The sequence below is a fragment of the Macaca fascicularis genome, chromosome 10, assembly GCF_037993035.2.
Source record: "Macaca fascicularis isolate 582-1 chromosome 10, T2T-MFA8v1.1".
NCBI lineage: Eukaryota > Metazoa > Chordata > Mammalia > Primates > Cercopithecidae > Macaca > Macaca fascicularis.
Window position 1 is genome coordinate 54324053 of NC_088384.1, and position 19762 is coordinate 54343814.

General features: G+C 40.5%; 1 protein-coding gene and 1 pseudogene across 1 annotated transcript in view; one reads left to right on the plus strand and one right to left on the minus strand.

Moving 5' to 3' along the window:
• Positions 1 to 11290, minus strand: part of LOC135965276 (POTE ankyrin domain family member B-like) — a 32380-nt gene extending 21090 nt beyond the window's left edge. The window contains exons 1-6 of the mRNA XM_074003175.1: positions 11007 to 11290; positions 10620 to 10745; positions 5781 to 5895; positions 5448 to 5621; positions 2437 to 2543; positions 969 to 1106 (exon numbers count right to left, since the gene is read on the minus strand). Of these exons, the coding sequence (XP_073859276.1) occupies positions 969 to 1106; positions 2437 to 2543; positions 5448 to 5621; positions 5781 to 5895; positions 10620 to 10745; positions 11007 to 11290 (944 nt within the window). The remainder of the gene's footprint in view (positions 1 to 968; positions 1107 to 2436; positions 2544 to 5447; positions 5622 to 5780; positions 5896 to 10619; positions 10746 to 11006) is intronic.
• A 3996-nt stretch (positions 11291 to 15286) lies between these two features.
• LOC135965337 (cyclin-dependent kinase 2-associated protein 2 pseudogene) lies at positions 15287 to 15657 on the plus strand (annotated as a pseudogene).
• The last annotated feature ends 4105 nt before the right edge of the window (positions 15658 to 19762 follow it).

Consider the following 19762-nt stretch of genomic DNA (forward strand, 5'->3'; position numbering starts at 1 on the left):
GGGAACAATGGCTGAGCATAGAAGCATAGATATGGGAACTTAAAGACTTGAGGGATCTGAATCAGTAAGGGCATCTTGGTGTCAAAGGTCAACCATTACCAGGCAACAGGACCAGTTTGAGTGGCAACAACGCAGCAACAGAAACAAGGGAAACATCAGAATGACTGGAATGACCTTTTTATTCTCCTCCTTCTGACTTGATAAAAGGGACTGTCTTCCTTGGATTTAGTGAATCCCTTCAGTTATTGAAAAATTCAAGGAGTATGTAGGAAATAGTCTCCAGAAGACAGTACAAGGTTTTCTGTTAAGCTGGACATTTCAAGACCCAAATAACTAATCAGAAAAATCAAAGATATGACACTGTTTTTTAATCCCATCCATAGGTGTTATACTTGGATGAAATGAACAATGTTGGGATCTCTAAGTATCAAGGTCTTTTTTTTTTTTTCTTTTTTTTTTGAGAGGGAGTCTTGCGCTGTCGCCCGGGCTGGAGTGTAGTGGTCGGATCTCAGCTCACTGCAAGCTCCGCCTCCTGGGTTTACGCCATTCTCCTGCCTCAGCCTCCCGAGTAGCTGGGACTACAGGTGCCCTCCACCTCGCCCGGCTAGTTTTTTGTATTTTTTAGTAGAGACGGGGTTTCACTGCGTTAGCCAGGATGGTCTTGATCTCCTGACCTCGTGATCCGCCCGTCTCGGCCTCCCAAAGTGCTGGGATTACAGGCTGGAGCCACCGCGCCCGGCAGTATCAAGGTCTTAAAAGTCCTGAGATAAAGAATCCTGTATCCATTGGTACTTCTAAATTGTCTTGCCTTTTTTCCAATTTCTGGCTGATGCAAGGGACTAACTGACTGCCACTCTAAAACTAGCTGAACGGCACTATGACATCTCACCTGATATATAAGAAGCTATTGTTATAATTATTTTAAACCTCAATTTAGCATTAACTCGCCTTTTAATGTAAACACTTACACGTTATGATGACTAGAAACAGCATAGTCTCTGGCCATCTGTCCAGATAGATCTTTAGAAGAGACATCAATATTTTGCTCGAGTAGAAGGCTGACTATACTTGCTGATCCACAACGTACAGCAAGTATGAGAGCATTTCTAAAATGACAGAGATAATTTCTCCCTTAGGAACTGTAATAAACTTATTTTAAAAGCTAATTTGATATACTTTATCAACTTAACATCTTGCCTGTCCATGCAGAATTAAAGATTTACATGCACTAAAACACACAAGCACTTGGGTGCTTAAGTGTTCATCTTTGTAAAATACCAACAAGGTTTAAAGGAAGGGACAACAAGGAAACCTCTTATCTCGGTGAGGTATTGGAAAGTAGAAGACATTAATTTAAAGTCTTTCAACGGGCAAGAAACAATGCTAGGGCCACTTATCTGAAGTGGACAAAGTTATAAGTGAAGATTTCCTTACAGCTTCCCTAGACTGATATGCTGTAATAGAAAATCAGCTAGAGGGTAAGATAAGTAAGACCTCTCTGCTTGCTGAAAGCAGTAATATTAATAATAATGGTAAGAATAGTCATAGGAGTTTCAGTTAATGATGCCAATAAGCATGTGCTAGGCACTGAATTAAATGCCATATATATCTTCCTTACTTATGCACAATCAATTTGAAGGATATATTCTCCTACTTTTCATATATGACAACACATTTGGTGGTAAATAAGATTCCCAAGGTCACACACTTACCAAGTAAGAAAGCCAGGGATTAAACCCAGTCTTGTGTGAATCCAAAGCCTAGCTCTTTTCTCTTTATCACCCACCTACGGCTTGCCTTCATTAAAGGAAAAGTGTATCCACTTAAAACTATCTTCACTCCCTCTCTCCATACCAATTAAAAATAAAACCATCAAAATACACTGGAAATAAAAAAGCAAAAGCTGTTGGACCCACAGTATGTGGGAATAGCAATTAATTGTCAAGTAGGGATAAGCTAACATTAATATTCTTCAAACAAGGCAACTTAAAGCAGAGTCATTGAATAGAAAAAAGGATTTTCAACTCCTATTTATGTTTCATGCAGCATATTTAGCAGAAAAGCATATACGACACAGAGGTTAAAAACTACTAGAAAAGGTTAAGAAGTTCAATACTGGGTCATAAAGTAAACTAAAAGCTAAAGTTCACATTTCATAAAATTAACATGAAATCCCTTTAGCTAACATAATATCATCTAACCAAAAACATCATACAACAAATAACATCAGTCAATACAATAAGAGAAGATGAATCCTACTAAAACTGTTCTTCATGTTGCCCAGTCCAAATAATTGTTTTTCTACTTAACTGATTTGTGTTGATACTCATCACTATGTCCCAATAAGTATAATTTAATCTTACTAATTTATTATTTATGACTTGAGTGACTGCTATCAATCTCGAACAGCACACAGATTAAAAGAAATAACTATACCTTCCACATCTGTCACGTGCACTTAAATTAGCTTTTTTCTTGATTAAAAATTTTACCACTTGCTGTTTTTGTCCATGTACGCCAAGCAAAAGTGGTGTGAGGCCATGCTGTAAAACAATATAAAACAAAAACAATATGTAATTTAAAAAATTACGTATTTCTCAGCTGAACTGGAAACTTTATATAAGATCCCATGGACTTACACTCATAGAAAGTAAATCAAATGTAGCTGCTTCCATCTCACTCTTCTGTGCTTTCCCACATGCTGCTGCTTCCCTTGGAAACACCCCTTCGCTGCCTGACCACATCAACTCTGATTATCTCAAAAACTCACTTTCAACATTTACTGCTTCTAAGACTCTTTGCTTCTAACCCAGCATTTGGCATGGCACTTTTGGATGATGATTTTTTTTTCCATTTAAACAAAGAGCTTCTTGAGGGCAGGGGATGTATCTTTTATCTCTATATTATCCAACCCTAAGACAAAATTCTTGTGTATAAAGCAAGAATTTGAATGTAAAATATTTCTTTAGTTTCACATGTTTTACCAAAAGTTCAAGCTCCAATGTGCAATAAAAATTGCTATTAATACTCCTACTGCCCATTTGAAGAATTTTTCCATTCATTCATTTAAAATCTATTTGTATTTACTTTTTCCAGATTGTTAACTAAATCATCAGTTCATAGGATTACTGAAACTAACAGAATTCCCGTCTATATTCTTAATAACTCCATGGTTTTTAGTGTTTAAACCTGTCATCTTGATTATGTCAAAGCTCTGCAAACATAAGAGACATAATGGATAGTCCACGATACAGCTTCAATTGATTTTTAAAAAGGTTTAGAATTTGCTACAATTCTAATTGAGAAAACTCTGCTCTTAACAATGACTTACTGACCTAAGCACTTGAATAACTGAACAAAGAGACACAAAATCCTGAGAGGGCCATTCTCTACTTAATGAAAGACTACTCACTGCAAATTTCTAAAGACCTTCTGATTGGCAGGGAATAACTGAAGGTATAAAGGAAAAGGTATTATTCCGTAAGCTGATAGTGCCAATAATATTCATTTTAATGTCTCATCCACATATAAAAGTCAGACTTGGCCAGGAATGGGGCTCACACCTGTAATCCTAGCATTTTGGGAGGCTGAGGTGGGTGATTCACTTGAGCCCAGGAGTTCAAGGTCAGCCTGAAAAACATGGCATTAACCTCGTCTCTACTAAAAAACAAACAAAGAAACAAAAAACAACAACAACAAAAAAAACTGAGATTGGAGAACCACCTGAGCTTGGGGAGGTCAAGGCTGTGGTAAGCTGTGATCACACCACTGCACTACAGCCTGGGGAACAGATTGAGACCCCATCTCAAAAACAAACCAAAAAAAAGATTAATGTTATTGGAAAGGAAAGATTGAAAGGAATTAGCACATATCCAACTCCAACTCTTCTAGAAATATCTTAAGTTTCTGATACATAAGAATTTACATATTACACTTATGTATTCATGGTTCTTAAGCAGAAGTGTATCCAGATTTTAAGAAATTTGTTGTTGTTGTTGTTGTTGTTGTTAGAGACAGGGTCTCAGTATGTTGACCAGGCTAGACTCGAATTCCTGAGCTCAGGCAATCCTCCCACCTCAGACTCCCCAGCAACTGGGACTACAGCCATGCAACACCATGCCTGGCTTCAAGGAAACATTTTTAAGTGTACATATTAGACTTACTCTATCAAAATCTTCAGGGGAAAGCCTAGACTTGTGGATTATTTAAAAATTTTCCTGAGGTAACTGGAATGCACAACTCTAGCTGGAAGCTAGTGCAATAGATGATTACTTCAGTCTCAGCGCTCATCCACATAACCAATTCCCTTTATCATTTGAGGATTTGGCCAAAAAGAGGAAAGAGTAGGAGAGACACTCATTTGCTGAAAATATCACATAATTTTCCCCGGTAAGAGTAGAACAAGGTCTAGTAAACTCAAAATCCAACCTGATCTTGTTCCTTATAAGCCCCTTATCACCCACCTTCCCATCAAGATATTCTAGAGTTGAAAGCAGAGTTGAGACTCCAATTGGCCATTTTTACCAGAATAGGACACTAAGTCAGTTAATTACTTGTCGTTCCCTCTGCTCAAGTGTTTCCCACTACATTACCACCTATTCACTGCCAATCTGGATCCTCAGAGGCTTCCTGAAATTGATCTCTAAGCAGTTTACAACCCATTAACTCCCTCTCCCAAACTGAAAACTGTCATTCTCTAAAATTGAAAAGAACCTTGTCTCACCATACAAAGGAAACAAATGAATGATCAACAGCAACACACACACACACGTGCAGAGACACACACACACACAGAAAACCTCTTCATGGTCTTTCCCTCCATTACCTAATTTCCAAATTGGCCTTGATATTTCTGATTGCTGTCTTTTTCCCTTTCTGCTTCTGCCTCATGTGCAATCAGAAATATCTTAAGACTTGTCACTGAGAAAAAGACTTGTCACTGAGAAATCCATCACCTCATATCTATTACTGTTTTTTGTTTTGTTTTGTTCTGTTTTTTTGCGGGGCGGGGGGGGGAACTTGCCAAAGGGGCAGGATTACTATTCACTGAACTCTGTTTGAGTTTTCTTGGAGTTTTAATGTAAAACCTATTTCCAGGGCAAATTTTGTCATTTTACACTTATTAGGGGAAAAAAAACCTGGCATGAAAAAAAACAAAGTATTACCTTTTACAAATTCAGTGTGTTTTAAAAAAACATAAACCACAAGAGCATTAAAAAAAAAACTGTACCCTCGAATGCTTCTTTAAAAGTAACAATATTTAAAACAAAGTCTTAGATAATTAACTCATTTCAAACTATTTTCATTCAGGTTATGCTTGAGCTTCCAAATATGGAAAACTGGCCCTTACCCAGGTCAACGTTAAAATGAATGCCTGGCCCTTACCCAGGTCAATGTTAAAATGAATGCATTTTAGTATTTTGAAGATGAAATTGGTAGACCTATACCTTGTTTTTTGATTCAATATCAGCACCGTATAAGAGCAGTGCTTTCGCCATTAATTTATCTTCATTGTAGATAGCATAGTGTAGAGCAGTATTTCCATACTCATCTGGAATATTTGGATCAGTGCCATGTTCCAGCAACATTAATGCACATTCATCTTCTTGGCATTGTACAGCCTGTCAGTATTAGACCAAAAATAAATTATAAGTCCTGAGAATTAAAACTAACATTCCACAGCTTTCACCAACTAGTTCCATTTAAATGAGAAAACTCATTTTTATGCTATGTATTGAAATCAAAGCCATCTCATACTGATATAGTTGACTACTGCATACCTTGATCAGAGCTGTCCTCTTTTTGTTGTCAAGGATATCAAGTTGACATCGTCTGTCCAGCAGGAGTTTTACTATTTCTGAATTCCCATTGGCAGAGGCCAGATGTAGAGCAGTCCTATGAGAGTGAGAAGACTTTTTAGGAAATTGTAGTGCACTATCTACAGCTACATCAATGATTCATGCAATAGCAAACACAGAATAGCCTGCTATTACTCTGCCTTCAAAACAAACTTAATTTCCCTTTGAAGAAAGCACACTACTTATTACCTCATGACTCACTGTATGAATGAAAGAGCAGCCTATTTGAATAGGAAGAGCAGAGCCCTTGAATGGCATTCAACATGGGCTGGAATCCTACTTGAAGCTCTGATGCTTCCCAGCTGTTGCTTACCTTTTTTGGCTCTCAATTTCCTCATCAATAAAATGGGAATGAAAAGAGTCGATTTCTCAGAGGAAACCACAGTAATGCTTAAGGAAGACTCTACATGAAAGATATAGAATAGCTCCTAACACAAATAACAGCTCAGTAATTGTAAGATATTATAATTTTTACTAATACCACTAAAAACAACATTTGAATTAAGTGAGATGATACAATTATACCTACACTTTCAGGTATGTCTTAAAGATTACAGGTAACGATGTATTTTAGTGATTCTAAGATGATCATTGTCTCTATGTTTCACCATTTCTCACACTGAAATACCACTTATAATTCATGATTTACTATAACTATAATTGGCAGCATTTAAATAATTCTCTTATTGAGACATACAATAATGGGGCATCATACAATCCCTGGTGCCTTACATTAAGTAGAATATATTACAATACAACACGTCTGGGGCGGTTCCAGTCAGATGACTAGCATTTAGATAAATTTTAGTTCTTAAAAGAAGTATGGAATAAGAGGGCTGAGGTGAAAACACAAACAAATTTCTAAAATAATCTATTTCTTACTTTGGTTTTCAAAAACTTTACGCCAAAGAAAGCTTGAAATTCAAATGAATGGCATGGGCTCATTTTTATCAGTACTTAGATTTGGCCGGGCGCGGTGGCTCAAGCCTGTAATCCCAGCACTTTGGGAGGCCGAGACAGGAGAATCACGAGGTCAGGAGATCGAGACCATCCTGGCTAACACGGTGAAACCCCGTCTCTACTAAAAAAATACAAAAAACTAGCCGGGCGAGGTGGCGGGCGCCTGTAGTTCCAGCTACTCGGGAGGCTGAGGCAGGAGAATGGCGTAAACCCGGGAGGCGGAGCTTGCAGTGAGCTGAGATCCGGCCACTGCACTCCAGCCTGGGTGACAGAGCAAGACTCCGTCTCAAAAAAAAAAAAAAAAAAAAAAAAACAAAAACCTTAGATTTATACAATGTATGTACATTATATATTTCCAATCATTCATATTAGGATTTAAGACTGTTATAATTCTTCTCCTTTTAAAATGAATTTATGAAACTATTTGTGGAGCTTTTTTTCAACGTTTACTTTCAGGGGTACAGGTGCAGGATGTGCAGGTTTGTTACATAGGTAAAAACGTGTCAAGGGGGTTGGTTGTACAAATTATTTCATTACCCGGGTGTTAAGCCCAGTACCCATTAGTTCTATTTGCTGCTTCTTTCCCTCCTCCCACCCTCCACCCTCTGATAGGCCCCAGTGTGTGTCCTTTCCCTCTAGATGTCCATGCGTTCTCATCATTTAGCTCCCACCTATAAGTGAGACCGTGCAGTACTTGGTTTTCTGTTCCTGTATTAGTTTGCTAAGGATAATGGCCTTCAACACCATCTATGTCCCTGCAAAGGACATGCTCTCGTTCTTTCTTTTATGACTGCATAGTATTCCATGCTGTTTGTGTACCACATTTTAGTTCTTTAAAGTACTAAAACAGTCTTTACTCAAGACTTATACATTTTCAGAAGGGTAGTTGAGAGTTATCTTTTACTATTGTCTACCTTCAGAAATGCTTTTGTTTGAAAGGAGGGAAGAAAAGTTTCAATTCAGATTACCTCCTAATGCCCCAATTTTAAATCTCTCAACTTGCTCAGGCCCAGCAGGTAAATATGAAGTTTTCAAAGATGGAAGGATCCTGAGAGATGGTAGAATATGCCTTCCACATAATAGGTGTCTGGCTTATGTTTGATGACTAAACGGATTGAAAGAATGCATAAACACAGCTTGGGAGTTCAATATTTTTAAAGAATGCTACTGTTGAGTAGAGCAATACATTTACAATAGTAATGGTCATTTATATTTGCTATTTTAGTTTTCATAAATATATAACTAAAATAAAATAATTCATACCTTTTACACATGTTTATATATATAATGAAAAGATAATTTTATAATAAAATGTATATACAATAAAATCTACAGGAACAGGTAAACAGAAACCCTCTACTTCTCAAGAGGGTAAAACTTCACAGAAGATAGCTATCCACAGGAATAAAAATAAATAATAAAATGTGAGAAATTATTTGTATCTATGCAAGTAGCATATTTCTTCTCTTCCCAAGGATTATTTCATTACTAGTGAAATTCAACTGAAACTTTTCAGATATTCATTGCAGAAATCACAGATAAGAGAAAGGGAAGAACTTCACTTACAAATCCCCAGAAATAAGTTTGATTATGTTTTCTACATGTTTTCAGGTAACTCAAGAGCAGATTCTGTTTGTGTAGGTGTATAACAAACTGATTTTTTCCTCACTTGATATAGCAAAGCACATCTTTGCACAACAACATATCTCTGTATCTACTGACACCTTCAATGGTTACATGTTATTTCATCCTATGGATGCACTGAAATTTTTGCATAAAATCTTTATGTGAGCTCTTCTCAATACACTGCTATTTTAAGCAATACTAAGAAAAACATATGTGTCTATTTCATATAGATATTTCAGTATAATAGAGTCGATAGGTAAAAGGCATACACATTTTTAACATGTGGTTCTTATCATCGAAGTGTGTTAGAAAAGTTGCAGCAGCTTAAACTTTCAGCAACTACATAAATACCACTGTTCTTCACCCTCACAAACTTTGTGGATAGAAGACAGTATTTAATTCCTTTATTTATTTATTTTTATTATTAATTAATTTATTTATTTTTGAGATGAAGTCTCATTCCATTATCCAGGCTGGAGTGTAGTGGTGCAATCTCAGTTCACTGCAACCTCCACCTCCCTGGTTCAAGCAATTCTCCTGACTCAGCCTCCTGAGTAGCTGGGATTGCAGGTGCATGCCACCATGCCTGGCTAATTTTTTGTATTTTTTAGTAGAGACGGGGTTTCACCATGCTGGCCAGGCTAGTCTCAAATTCTTGACCTCGTTATCCACCTGCCTTGGCCTCCCAAAGTGTTGGGATTACCGGCGTGAGCCACCACGGCCGGCCTTTCATTCCTCTTCTAACTTCAATAGAAAACAGTATTTCATTCCTCTTCTAACTTAAATTCCTTCTCTTACCAGGAACACTACGTTTTCCTATGTGCACAGGTCACTGGTAGATATGCAAAAAAGTACCTTGCCCAATCTTAAATTGAGCTTATTTTATTATATCTGCATATATATGCTTGGTTCAGTGGCTCAGGCTTGTAATCTCAGCACTTTGGGAGGCTAAGGCGGGTGGATCACAAGGATAGGAGTTCAAGACCAACCTGGCCAAGATGGTGAAATCCTGCCTCTATTGAAAATACAAAAAATTAGCCGGGTGTGGTGGCGGGCACCTGTAATCCTAGCTACTCAATAGGCTGAGGCAGAGAATTGCTCGAACCCGGGAGGCAGAGGTTGTAGTGAGCTGATATTGCGCCACTGAACTCCATCCTGGGCAACAGAGTGAGATTCTGTCCCAGAAAAATAAATAAATAAATAAATAGTTGCATATATAAATAGGCTTTTGTGTTTTCTTCTGGTATTTTTCTCCTTTTGTATATTTAAAAATTTTAATCTATACTCCAGGAACTTACTTTTGTGACATAAAAATCTAGCTAGTTTTCTCCAAACAGCATGCATTTCATTTATTAATGATTAATCTTGCTTTATCAATATGAAACATCGCCATTATCAAGTGCTAAATTCTTACATATATTTGGGTATTTCTGGATTTCCTATTCTGTTCTATTCATTGATATTTTTTCAGTTGTTAGTAAACAATTTGTGGAAATAGCACATTCACATTTTGATATCTGGAAAAGCAAGTCTTTTTCCATTCTGTTACAAAAAATTAACTTATTACAGCAATAAAATACAGGATGTGCAGTGTAAAAATGCTAAAACTTTGCTATTTTTATTTGGCTTGCGCAAAAGTGATAAACACAGAAAAAGCTCACATCTTAAGAAAAACGAATCTTCCTATTCAAGGACACAAACCATCTTCCCATTTCAGTTTCCTTGTAAGGTTCCTCAGTAAAGGACATATTTACATAGGGTACATTGATATCAAATCCATATTGGATTTTATTTGAAAAATACTTAGCCCAGAAGTTGATATATTATGGGACTTAGTTCTCAATATACACCTTTCTATAATGTATAGAACATTGTTTTAAAATGTGTACATTAAAAATAATCTGCTGCATCGACTTGATTTTGCGAGTTAAGTCACTTTCATACAGTCTATTAGTGTTCTATAAGGGAAATTATAATCGGATAGGAAATCAGCTAAAGTTTTGTTTCTTTGTTGTTGTTCATAAAGGGCCTGTGCCCTGACCTCTCTGAGGTTTCCACACCCAGGGTGGTGTGGGGCCTGCGGAGGAACAGAAAGTCAGGACCCCGATCCCTCCAGGAGGGTATGCCTCCATCATCCCCCCACGTCCCGCCTCCTCCCAGCCCAGGCCCGGTTACCTCTTTTCTTTGTCCGTCTTGTTCACGTCAGTGTCCCTGAGCATGACGATGAGATCCTTTCTGGGGACTTTACCCCACCAGGCAGCTCTGTGGAGCTTGTCCAGATCTTCTCCACGGACGTGGTACCTGGGCTCCATGAAGGCGCTGTCGTCGTAGTCTTCCCAAGCTTCCACGTTGCTCTCCCCACGCCCCTTGCAGCTGGGGACGTGGTACCTGGGCTCCATGAAGGCGCTGTCGTCGTAGTCTTCCCAAGCTTCCACGTTGCTCTCCCCGCGCCCCTTGCAGCTGGGGACGTGGTACCTGGGCTCCATGATGGCGCTGTCGTCGTAGTTTTCCCAAGCTTCCACGTTGCTCTCCCCGCGCCCCTTGCAGCTGGGGACGTGGTACCTGGGCTCCATGAAGGCGCTGTCGTCGTAGTCTTCCCAAGCTTCCACGTTGCTCTCCCCGCGCCCCTTGCAGCGGGGGAAGCAGTGGCAGCACCACTTGGCCATCTTGCTCCTACGTGTCTTCACAGCAGAGGCATGGTGGTCCCCAGAAGCACCCACGTTGCTCTTGCCGCTCGCCCTGCAGCAGGGGAAGCAGTGGTGGCACCACTTGCCCATCTTGCTCCTGAGACCAAATGGCTTCTTCACAGCGGAGGCAGCGGGTATTGAAGAAACCTCAGCCACCATCTGCTTTGAACAGCCAGGGGAGGCCGGGAGTCGCGAGCACATCGCGTCTACCAACCAGTTTCACCAACTAGCAGGAAATTCTGGGTTTCCGATCTGTTTGAAGAGAAAGGTCAATCCCAGCCAAAACCTGCCAACCCCAGCAGGGGAGCCCAGCCCACCCCACCTGGGAAAACCCACAGCCAGCCGGGGAAAGCCCACGCCCACCCGGGGTGATCCCACGCCCCCCCCCCAAGGAAGGGCCAACCCCCGCCCCGCCCCGCCCCGCCCAAAGGAAACACCCAACCCAGCCAAGGGAACGCCAAGCCCAGCAGCAAAAAGGTCAAGCCCAGCAAAGGAACGATGGAGGAAACGTCAATCCAAGCGAGAAACACCGGGCAAAGCGATTAACGCCGAGCCAAGCGAGGAACGCCAAGCCAAGCCAGGAACGCAGAGCCAGGCCTCGCCGTTACAGGCAAGCCAAGCCGTTAAGGGGGTGCGCGTGCGGTGTGCGCGCCTCAGGCGGCGTCATTGCACGTGGCACAGACAGTGGCCAATGTGTGCAACCTGCGCACAAGTCTTGGTGCCACGAATATCAGTGACAGCCTTGCGTTCCCGGCAAACTTCGTGGGAACTGGCCGAGCCTTCAGGCTATGGAGGAGAGGCCTCTGGTTGGAAAAAGCCTCTTGAAGCAGGACAGGGGCTAGAGCGCCTGGAACTGGAGGATGCTGACAGGCTCCTCTGAGGAAAGCCCGCAAGAGACTCGTGGCGGTGCTGTTGCGGGTGGCCACGGCTGCTGGTCAGAGCTCGGGCTTCTTTCTTATATTTGTTTTGGTTTTATTTTGCTACTATTTTCTACTTTCTTGATGTGATAGCTGAAATTTTATTTGAGAAATTTCTACTTTTCCGTCATACACATTTAGTGAAACACATTTTCCTGCCAGCACTGGATTTACCTGTGTTGAATCAAGTGTGATATGTCGTATTTTTATTCAGTTTAATATATTTAATAGTTTCCCTTGAGACGTTTCCCTTAGGAGTGTCCTTGCTGTTTAGCGCTATTCACAATAGCAAAGACATGGAATCAATCCAAATGTCCATCAATGATAGACTGGATGAAGAAAATGCGGTACACATACAACATGGAATACTATGCAGCCATAAAAAAGAATGAGATCATGTCCTTTGCAGGGACATGGATGGAACAGGAAGCCATTATCCTCAGGAAACTAATGCAGAAACAGAAAGCGAAACACCTAATGTTCTCACTTATAAGTAGGACCTGAACAATGAGAACACATGGACACAGGGAAGGAAACAACACACAATGGGGCCCCTGGATGGGGGCAGGAGAGGGAGAGCATCAGGAAAAATAGTTAATGCATGCTGGGTTTAATGCCAAGGCAATGGGTTGATACGTATAGCAAACCACCATGGCACAAATTTACCTGTGTAACAAACCTGCACATCCTGCACATGTACCCCAGAACTTAAAATAAAATAAATAAAAATGTAAAAAAGAAAAAAATCAACAAAACTAAAATGTGTGCTGTTTATCTTTCAAGTATTTAAGATTTTGCTGTTATCTTTTTTATTTTTAATTGGATGCCATTTTGGCTGGAGGATACATTCTACATGATTTCAGTTCTTTTAAAACTCTAATGTTTGTTAAAATGCAGGACACAGACCATCTTGGTTTATGTTCTGTGGGTACCTAAATGTTCTGCTGTATTCTGATGCTAGGGGGTGGAGGAGCAGGGGTTTTTGTTGTTTCGTTTTGTTTTGTTTTTTTGAGGCAGAGTGTCGCTCATTTTGCCCAGGGTGGAATGCAGTGGCCTGATCTCGGCTCACTGTAACCTTCGCCTCCCGGGTTCAAGCGATTCTCCTGCCTCAACCTCCCCAGTAGCTGGGATTACAAGCACCCGCCACCACACCCGGCTAATTCTAGTATTTTTAGTAGAGGCAGGGTTTTGCCATATTGGCCAGGCTGGTCTCCAACTCCTGACCCCAGGTGATCCACCCGCCTTGGCCTCCCAAAGTGGTGGGATTACAGGCGTGAGCCTCCGCACCCAGCCAAGGGTGGAGTACTTTATAAATGTCAGTGAGCGGCAGCCGCCAACATCAGTAGCTGCTGACACTGCTAGCGACTGGGGCGGACAGCGGCCAGAGCCGGGACCCAGGCTTCCTGCCACCTGTGCGTGCGGCGCACACCTGGAAGCTGTCCTCCCACAGCCTACACCGGGGGGCACAGCAAAGCTGGGACTCATGTTTGAAGGAAGGAAAAAAATCGAACGAGTAACCCAGCACTGTTCTTTCCAGATCCATCCCGCTGGCCCTCTTGTTTCCCACGTTTTTGAAAACTGGCTACTCTGACCTCAGATCCCTAAATCCGCAGCCACTGAGACCTGGCTCTCAGAAGCCAAAGCCCTGGCACTTTCCAGGCTGAGCAGGAGGAGGTGAAGGCAGGCTGGAGGCTGGTCCAGGACAGCTGAGGGCTGACCATGGGGGGTCGTGCAGAGGCCACCACTGGGGCCGCTACATGTGACATGGGATTTGGGCCATTGGGTAGAAGGCGTGGAGATGGGGCACTGCCAGCGGAGCCAGGGAGGAAAGAGAACACTCTCCAAATTGTCTTCCAGGGTTTCTGTGAGCATTTTATTAACTCAGAATCTGTCAGGAATAATACTAGGGAGTTACCTTTCCCTGAAGATGGCTCTTGTCAGAGTAGTGAGATAGGCGTGGGGGGGGGGGGGTGCGGGGGAGAGGAAGAGGAATGTGAGGCTCAGTTTATACATATTAAGATCAGCAATGGTGTGCCGCTGGCAGGAGCAGAGCGAGCCTGGAGATTTGGGTGGCTGCAGTTGGTAAGTGGTTGCAATCCAGAGAGTGGGACTGAGATCCTCCCTTGTCATGTTAGCATCCCGTTTCCTGGGCGTGGCTCTGACATCCTGCAGGTGGTCATTTCACTCATGGAGGCTTTGTCTCTCTTCTATCACCCCAGACTCAGCTTCACACTCCAGGGCTGCACACCACCAGCCACCGTCATGTTAACCCCTTCCTAGGTCAATGTGTCCCTCACCTGGAGCCCAATCTGCTGGACAGCCTGGGACCGTCCATTTTCGGGGTGGTGGGCAAGCTGGTGGCCATCGTGTTGCTGTGCAAGTCGCGCGAGGAGCAGAAGGAGACCGCCTTCTACACACTGGTATGCGGCTGGCCACCAACGACCTGTTGTTCACTTTGCTGGTGAGCCAGGTGACCATCGCCACGTACATGAAGGACGGGTAACCGGGGCCAGCCCCTGTGCCAGTACAGCATCTTCATCCTGCTCTTCTTCAGCCAGCCCGGCCTCAGCATCATCTGCACCCTGATATCTATACAGGTAATTTGTGTTCGACATTCTCAGAGGAGTTTCATAAGCTTTATGTTTTATCTGGGTTATAAACTGAGTCCTCAAATGCATAAAAAAGAAATCATGCCAGGATTGAATTTCAGCAGGAATAAGTTTATTTTACCTATTCAAAATTAAAATACTTTTTTGTTTGAAAATGTGTTTTTGTTAAAGATACGTTTTTGAAAAAATTTAGGTAAATATTTAATAATGTCCCCTTTTCTATCCCAAGAAGTAATTTCATAGTTTATTTAAATTTTTTAACAAAAATGTAGCATAGATTTTTTAAAAAAAATAATTGCATATTTTAACTCAATATATCCAAAATACTGTGTCAACATGTAATCAATGTAAAAATTACTAGAGATAGTTTGCATTCTTTTTTCATATGAAATCTTTGAAATCCATTGTGTATTTTACATTTTAGTATGTCTCAACTAACTCAAATGTGAAATTTTCATCGAGAATATCTGAACTGTATTTAGATTAATAAAAACTGCAGTTAAAAAATTCAACACAGATTTAGTAGGGGGGCCGTGCAGCCAGCTTGCAAATCAGATCTCTGCTGAGCGGCCAGGCAGCCAACCCCCGAGGAGCGGCCTGCTGGCATCCCCAGCGCCCAGGAGTTGAGGATGTCCTACAAACCCATCACGCCTGCCCCCAGCAGCACCCCAGGCTCCAGCACCCCTGGGCTGGGCACCCCGGTCCCTACAGGAAGTGTCCCGTCGCCGTTGGGCTCAGTGCCAGGAGCTGCTGTCCCTTTCAGACCGCTATTTAACGACTTTGGACCGCCTCCATCGGCTGCATGCAGGCCATGACACCACCTGGCGCCCAGGGCTCCCAGAGCACCCACAGGGAACTGCTGTCGGTCACAGGGGAGATGGGCAAAGGGATCCGGACCACCTTTGCTGGGAGCAAGACCACCACGGAGCACCTGAAGAGGGAGATCATCCATCCCTAGTCAGAGTGCCTGGCAGAGACAGGGCGGAACCCACGCACTTAACAGGAAGCTCATAAGCCTCCGTGTCTGGACTTTTCCCGGCCACTCCAGAGCACCTGCTTCTCCCTGGCCCTCATCCCTAGCTGCACTAACCATCCTGGGCTTCCTGTCCTGTGTCCCTTGATGGTGCCCTCAGGAACCAAGGGGCGGCTCTCACTCCAGGTGGCAGCACTAACGATCCTCCCTTCCCCCCACCCCACTCTGCCAAAGCAACAAGAGTTAGCAGCGAGGTCCCCGTGAGTCCCACCCATGATCTGCCCACAATGTTGCCCACTGGAACTTTCTGCGGCCCCCACCACTCAGCCCTTCCCAGCACTTCTCCCACGTGCCCCCAGCCTCCTTCTCCCTCAGCAGGGGCTCAGGCCTCAGGCCTGACACTTCCCTGCCTTGTGTCTTTTGCTAAATATGACCTTTCTACATTAATAAAAGATGATTTGGAGTTGCGCTCTCTAAAAAAAAGTTTAATATAAAAGAGAAATAAAGGGAAATTTAGCAACGGAATATATAGATGAATATTTAAGTACTCAGAGATGACATTACTACCAGACATAATGAGATCATCAGATATTTCATTTACTTATGATTAATATGTTTGCATTTACCTTTTAATTTAATTTTATTTATGTATTTATTTTTATTATACTTTAAGTTCTAGGGTACATGTGCACAACATGCAGGTTTGTTACATATGTTTACATGTGCCCTGTTGGTTTGCTGCACCCATTAACTCATCATTTACATTAAGTATTTCTCCCAAGGCTATCCCTCCTCCCGGCCCCCCACCCCATGACAGGCCGCGGTGTATCATGTTCCCCGCCCTGTGTCCAAGTGTTCTCATTGTTTAATTTCCACCTATGAGTGAGAACATGCTGTGTTTGGTTTTCTGACCTTGTGATAGTTTAAACAAACTAGGAAGTTCAGAAGTCACTTTATAAGAGAAATAATGAAAAATAAAGTATTACTGACATTGGTAACAGAATAAAAATTAGAGTTAGACAAAGTATTAACAAGCAAGCTTATTTATTTATGAGATAGGAAAATATTAAAAAGGATTTAATCATGTCTTGTCAACACGAAGAAAAAGTGTATTATATATAATTCCTTTGTTAACTTATTATTGTGTTTCCTTGTATAATTTTCACTTGGTGTTGTTGATTTTACTACTTGCTGCATTATTTCAAAAACTACCTCTTCATCGACCATTTCAACTTTTGCTATGTGGACAGAATTATAAAACCCAATTTCAAAATTTCAACTGAACATTGTCACCACTTTTCTTTGGGCTTTTAATAATAATAAAAAAAACCCGAAGTAATTGTGTGTGTGCATGTGTGTATTTTAGCATTATCATGAATCTAATAATAAAATCAAACAAAAGCAAATGGATAAGCAGTATGTTGGACTAGCATCTCAAGTATGAAAATGGCATTGCAAACAGTGATATGATTTTTTTCAAAATGGTAAACTTTTTAAATTATGATCTTATTTTAACCTAAAATCTTACTATCAGAAAATGCAGTGTATATTAAAATGTTCGGAAATGTTTTTATTCACATTTATTAAATGGTTGTACTCACTCAGATATCTACAAATTGGTTTTTCTCTTATGTAATTGTCTTATAGAATGTTCAAAAGTCATGCAGAATGTGAGATAATATTCTATTGAATAGGATAATTTTATCATTGCAAGACATCAAACACCCCTGTTTCCTGCCAAATAAATGTACAATAGCAATAAATGTAAAGATGTGTTTTTAAAAAAAGGCACATTTTAGAGTTATAAAACAAGGATTTTAAAACTTGAATTGTTACAGTGAATATGTCTTAATATAGGCTACAGTCACTTTAGATAAAAAGTTACCTCACATCTATTTTCAGTATTACTTAAATGTGTTTATGTAATGGCAAAGTTTTTTTTTGTTTTTTGTTTTGTTTTTTTTGTTTTTTGCCTAGAGGCAGGTATTTTGCCACATGGCTATTTATGGTATGAAACTATATTTAAACGCATGTACATATGTAAAAGCTGCCACTGTGGCTGTAAACTATTAAAAGTTATCAAGATTAAAAAATAAACAAGTACAAATATTTGTTTTTCTATGAAATGTCTTTACTCCAGTCCAAATTTAGACATTTAAAATGCTTGAAATTAATAAAACCAAGTGTTTCACATATTTAAGTTTAAATGGCCTTTGTCCTAGTTTTATTAGTGAAACAGCACACTGCAGTTTTTTCACTCTCATACAACCTTAAAACGTAGACCGAAAACTTTGATAAAACTTGTAGGGCATTATCTGATGAAACACATTAAACACTAAAGGAGAAATACAACCTCATTGTTTATAAAAGACGTATAAGAAGGAACCCTGCATACATATATCCATCAGTTTTGTATTTTCAAGAAATATTTGCCTTAAACTGAGCTTCATAAGAGTATGTGTTCTCACACAAAGCCAAGGAAAGCAAGTTTGACACAAGGATCTGGAAGTCTACGTGTGTGGCATAATTACATTGAATACATTCCACAAGTAAGGCAGAAATGTATAGTAGAGTGTCCATTATGGAGGAGCACTCAGTACACATTGAATAAAGTGCTTAAAAATTCTCATTGTTGACCTGGACAAAGAGCAGACTTGTTAAGTTTGCTGGTGACAGATATTAAAAGTGAAGATTGAAGGAAAAATGATGTACAGAAGAGAGATTTTAATTTCAAAGTAACATAAATAATTCAAAGAAATCTAGGGAAGTGACTTGCTTAAGTATTCATGCAGTAAATATTTATTGTGTGCTTACTGTATGCACTGGGAATTAAGCAGTGAAAAAAATACAAAGGAAAACACCAACAATGTCTCTTCTATCATGGAGTTTACATTCTAGCAGCAAGAGAAAGACTATAACCAAATACACATGTAGTACAACATGACTATGAATGGTATGGAGGAAAATATGAATAGTAAGGGGGATGTGGGGGCCTGGGGATTTATTTTGTGTAAGAATAGACAAGAAAGGCCTCATTACCAAGTAATTTTACTCAATCATTTGTTCAATTTATTTATTTGCTGATTCCATAATATTTATGTATTTATGTGTTTTTAATTTATTTTTTATTTTTAGAATCAGGGTGTCACTCTGTCACCCAGGCTGGAGTGCAGTGGTGTGAACATAGTTCACTGTAACCTTACTCCTGGGCTCAGATGATCCTCCCATCTCAGCCTCCCAAGTAGCTAGATCTACAGGCACCTGCCACCATACTTGGCTAATTAAAAAAAACTTTTTTTTAGAGATGGGGTTGTGGTATGTTGGCCAGGCAGGTCTCAAACTCTTGGCCTCAAGCAATCCTGCTGCTTTGGCCTTTTGAAGCACTGGAATTATAGGCCTGGGCCAGTGTGCCTGGACCCATAATATTTACTTAGAGTATACACTGTGATAGGCATTGGAAAGTGTCTGATAGTTCAGTAAAAAACTGCAATGATGTTTACAACAGGTAATTAATTTTGGCCACGATTCTTTTGACTGTCATAACACTGTTTTAAGAAAAAGTCTATATTTCCACTTTACTGTGTCTATGAAACTCAAGCTCAATGTTAAAAAGCTCTGATTTGTGTTTGAAATCATAATCCAGCTAAAAGCCAGAAATGTGGAGCTTTTTTTAAATTTTAAGTGAATCATAAGCAGTCTTGTATTTAAGACAGATAAGATTATTATACAGTATTATGTTTTTCTGTACTTAAAAGGAGAGAAAACCACGAGGGCTGTTAATGTTTGAAAAAAGAAGGCAACTATGAGGAAGCTTTATATTAGGAGAAAGTGTGATACGAAAATAAAATCTCGGGACCCCAAACTCACTATGACAAAGGAAAATTAAGCTTGGAACCTGAGTCATGCGAAAACTGCCATCCTTTTGTTCCTAAACAGATAGCTGTAATTTCACATGCTTACTTTAACTTATGTAAAATGTAGATTTATTGAGAGCGAGGATGCATGCACAACTGACTCCTTCCTCTTTTTCTTTTTTGCCACATGTAACATACAGATTCACTGAGAACTATCAGAGCCTTGCAAGAATGTAGCGATTAGCTTCCTTGCCTACTCTCTCTCTCTTTTCCTCCCC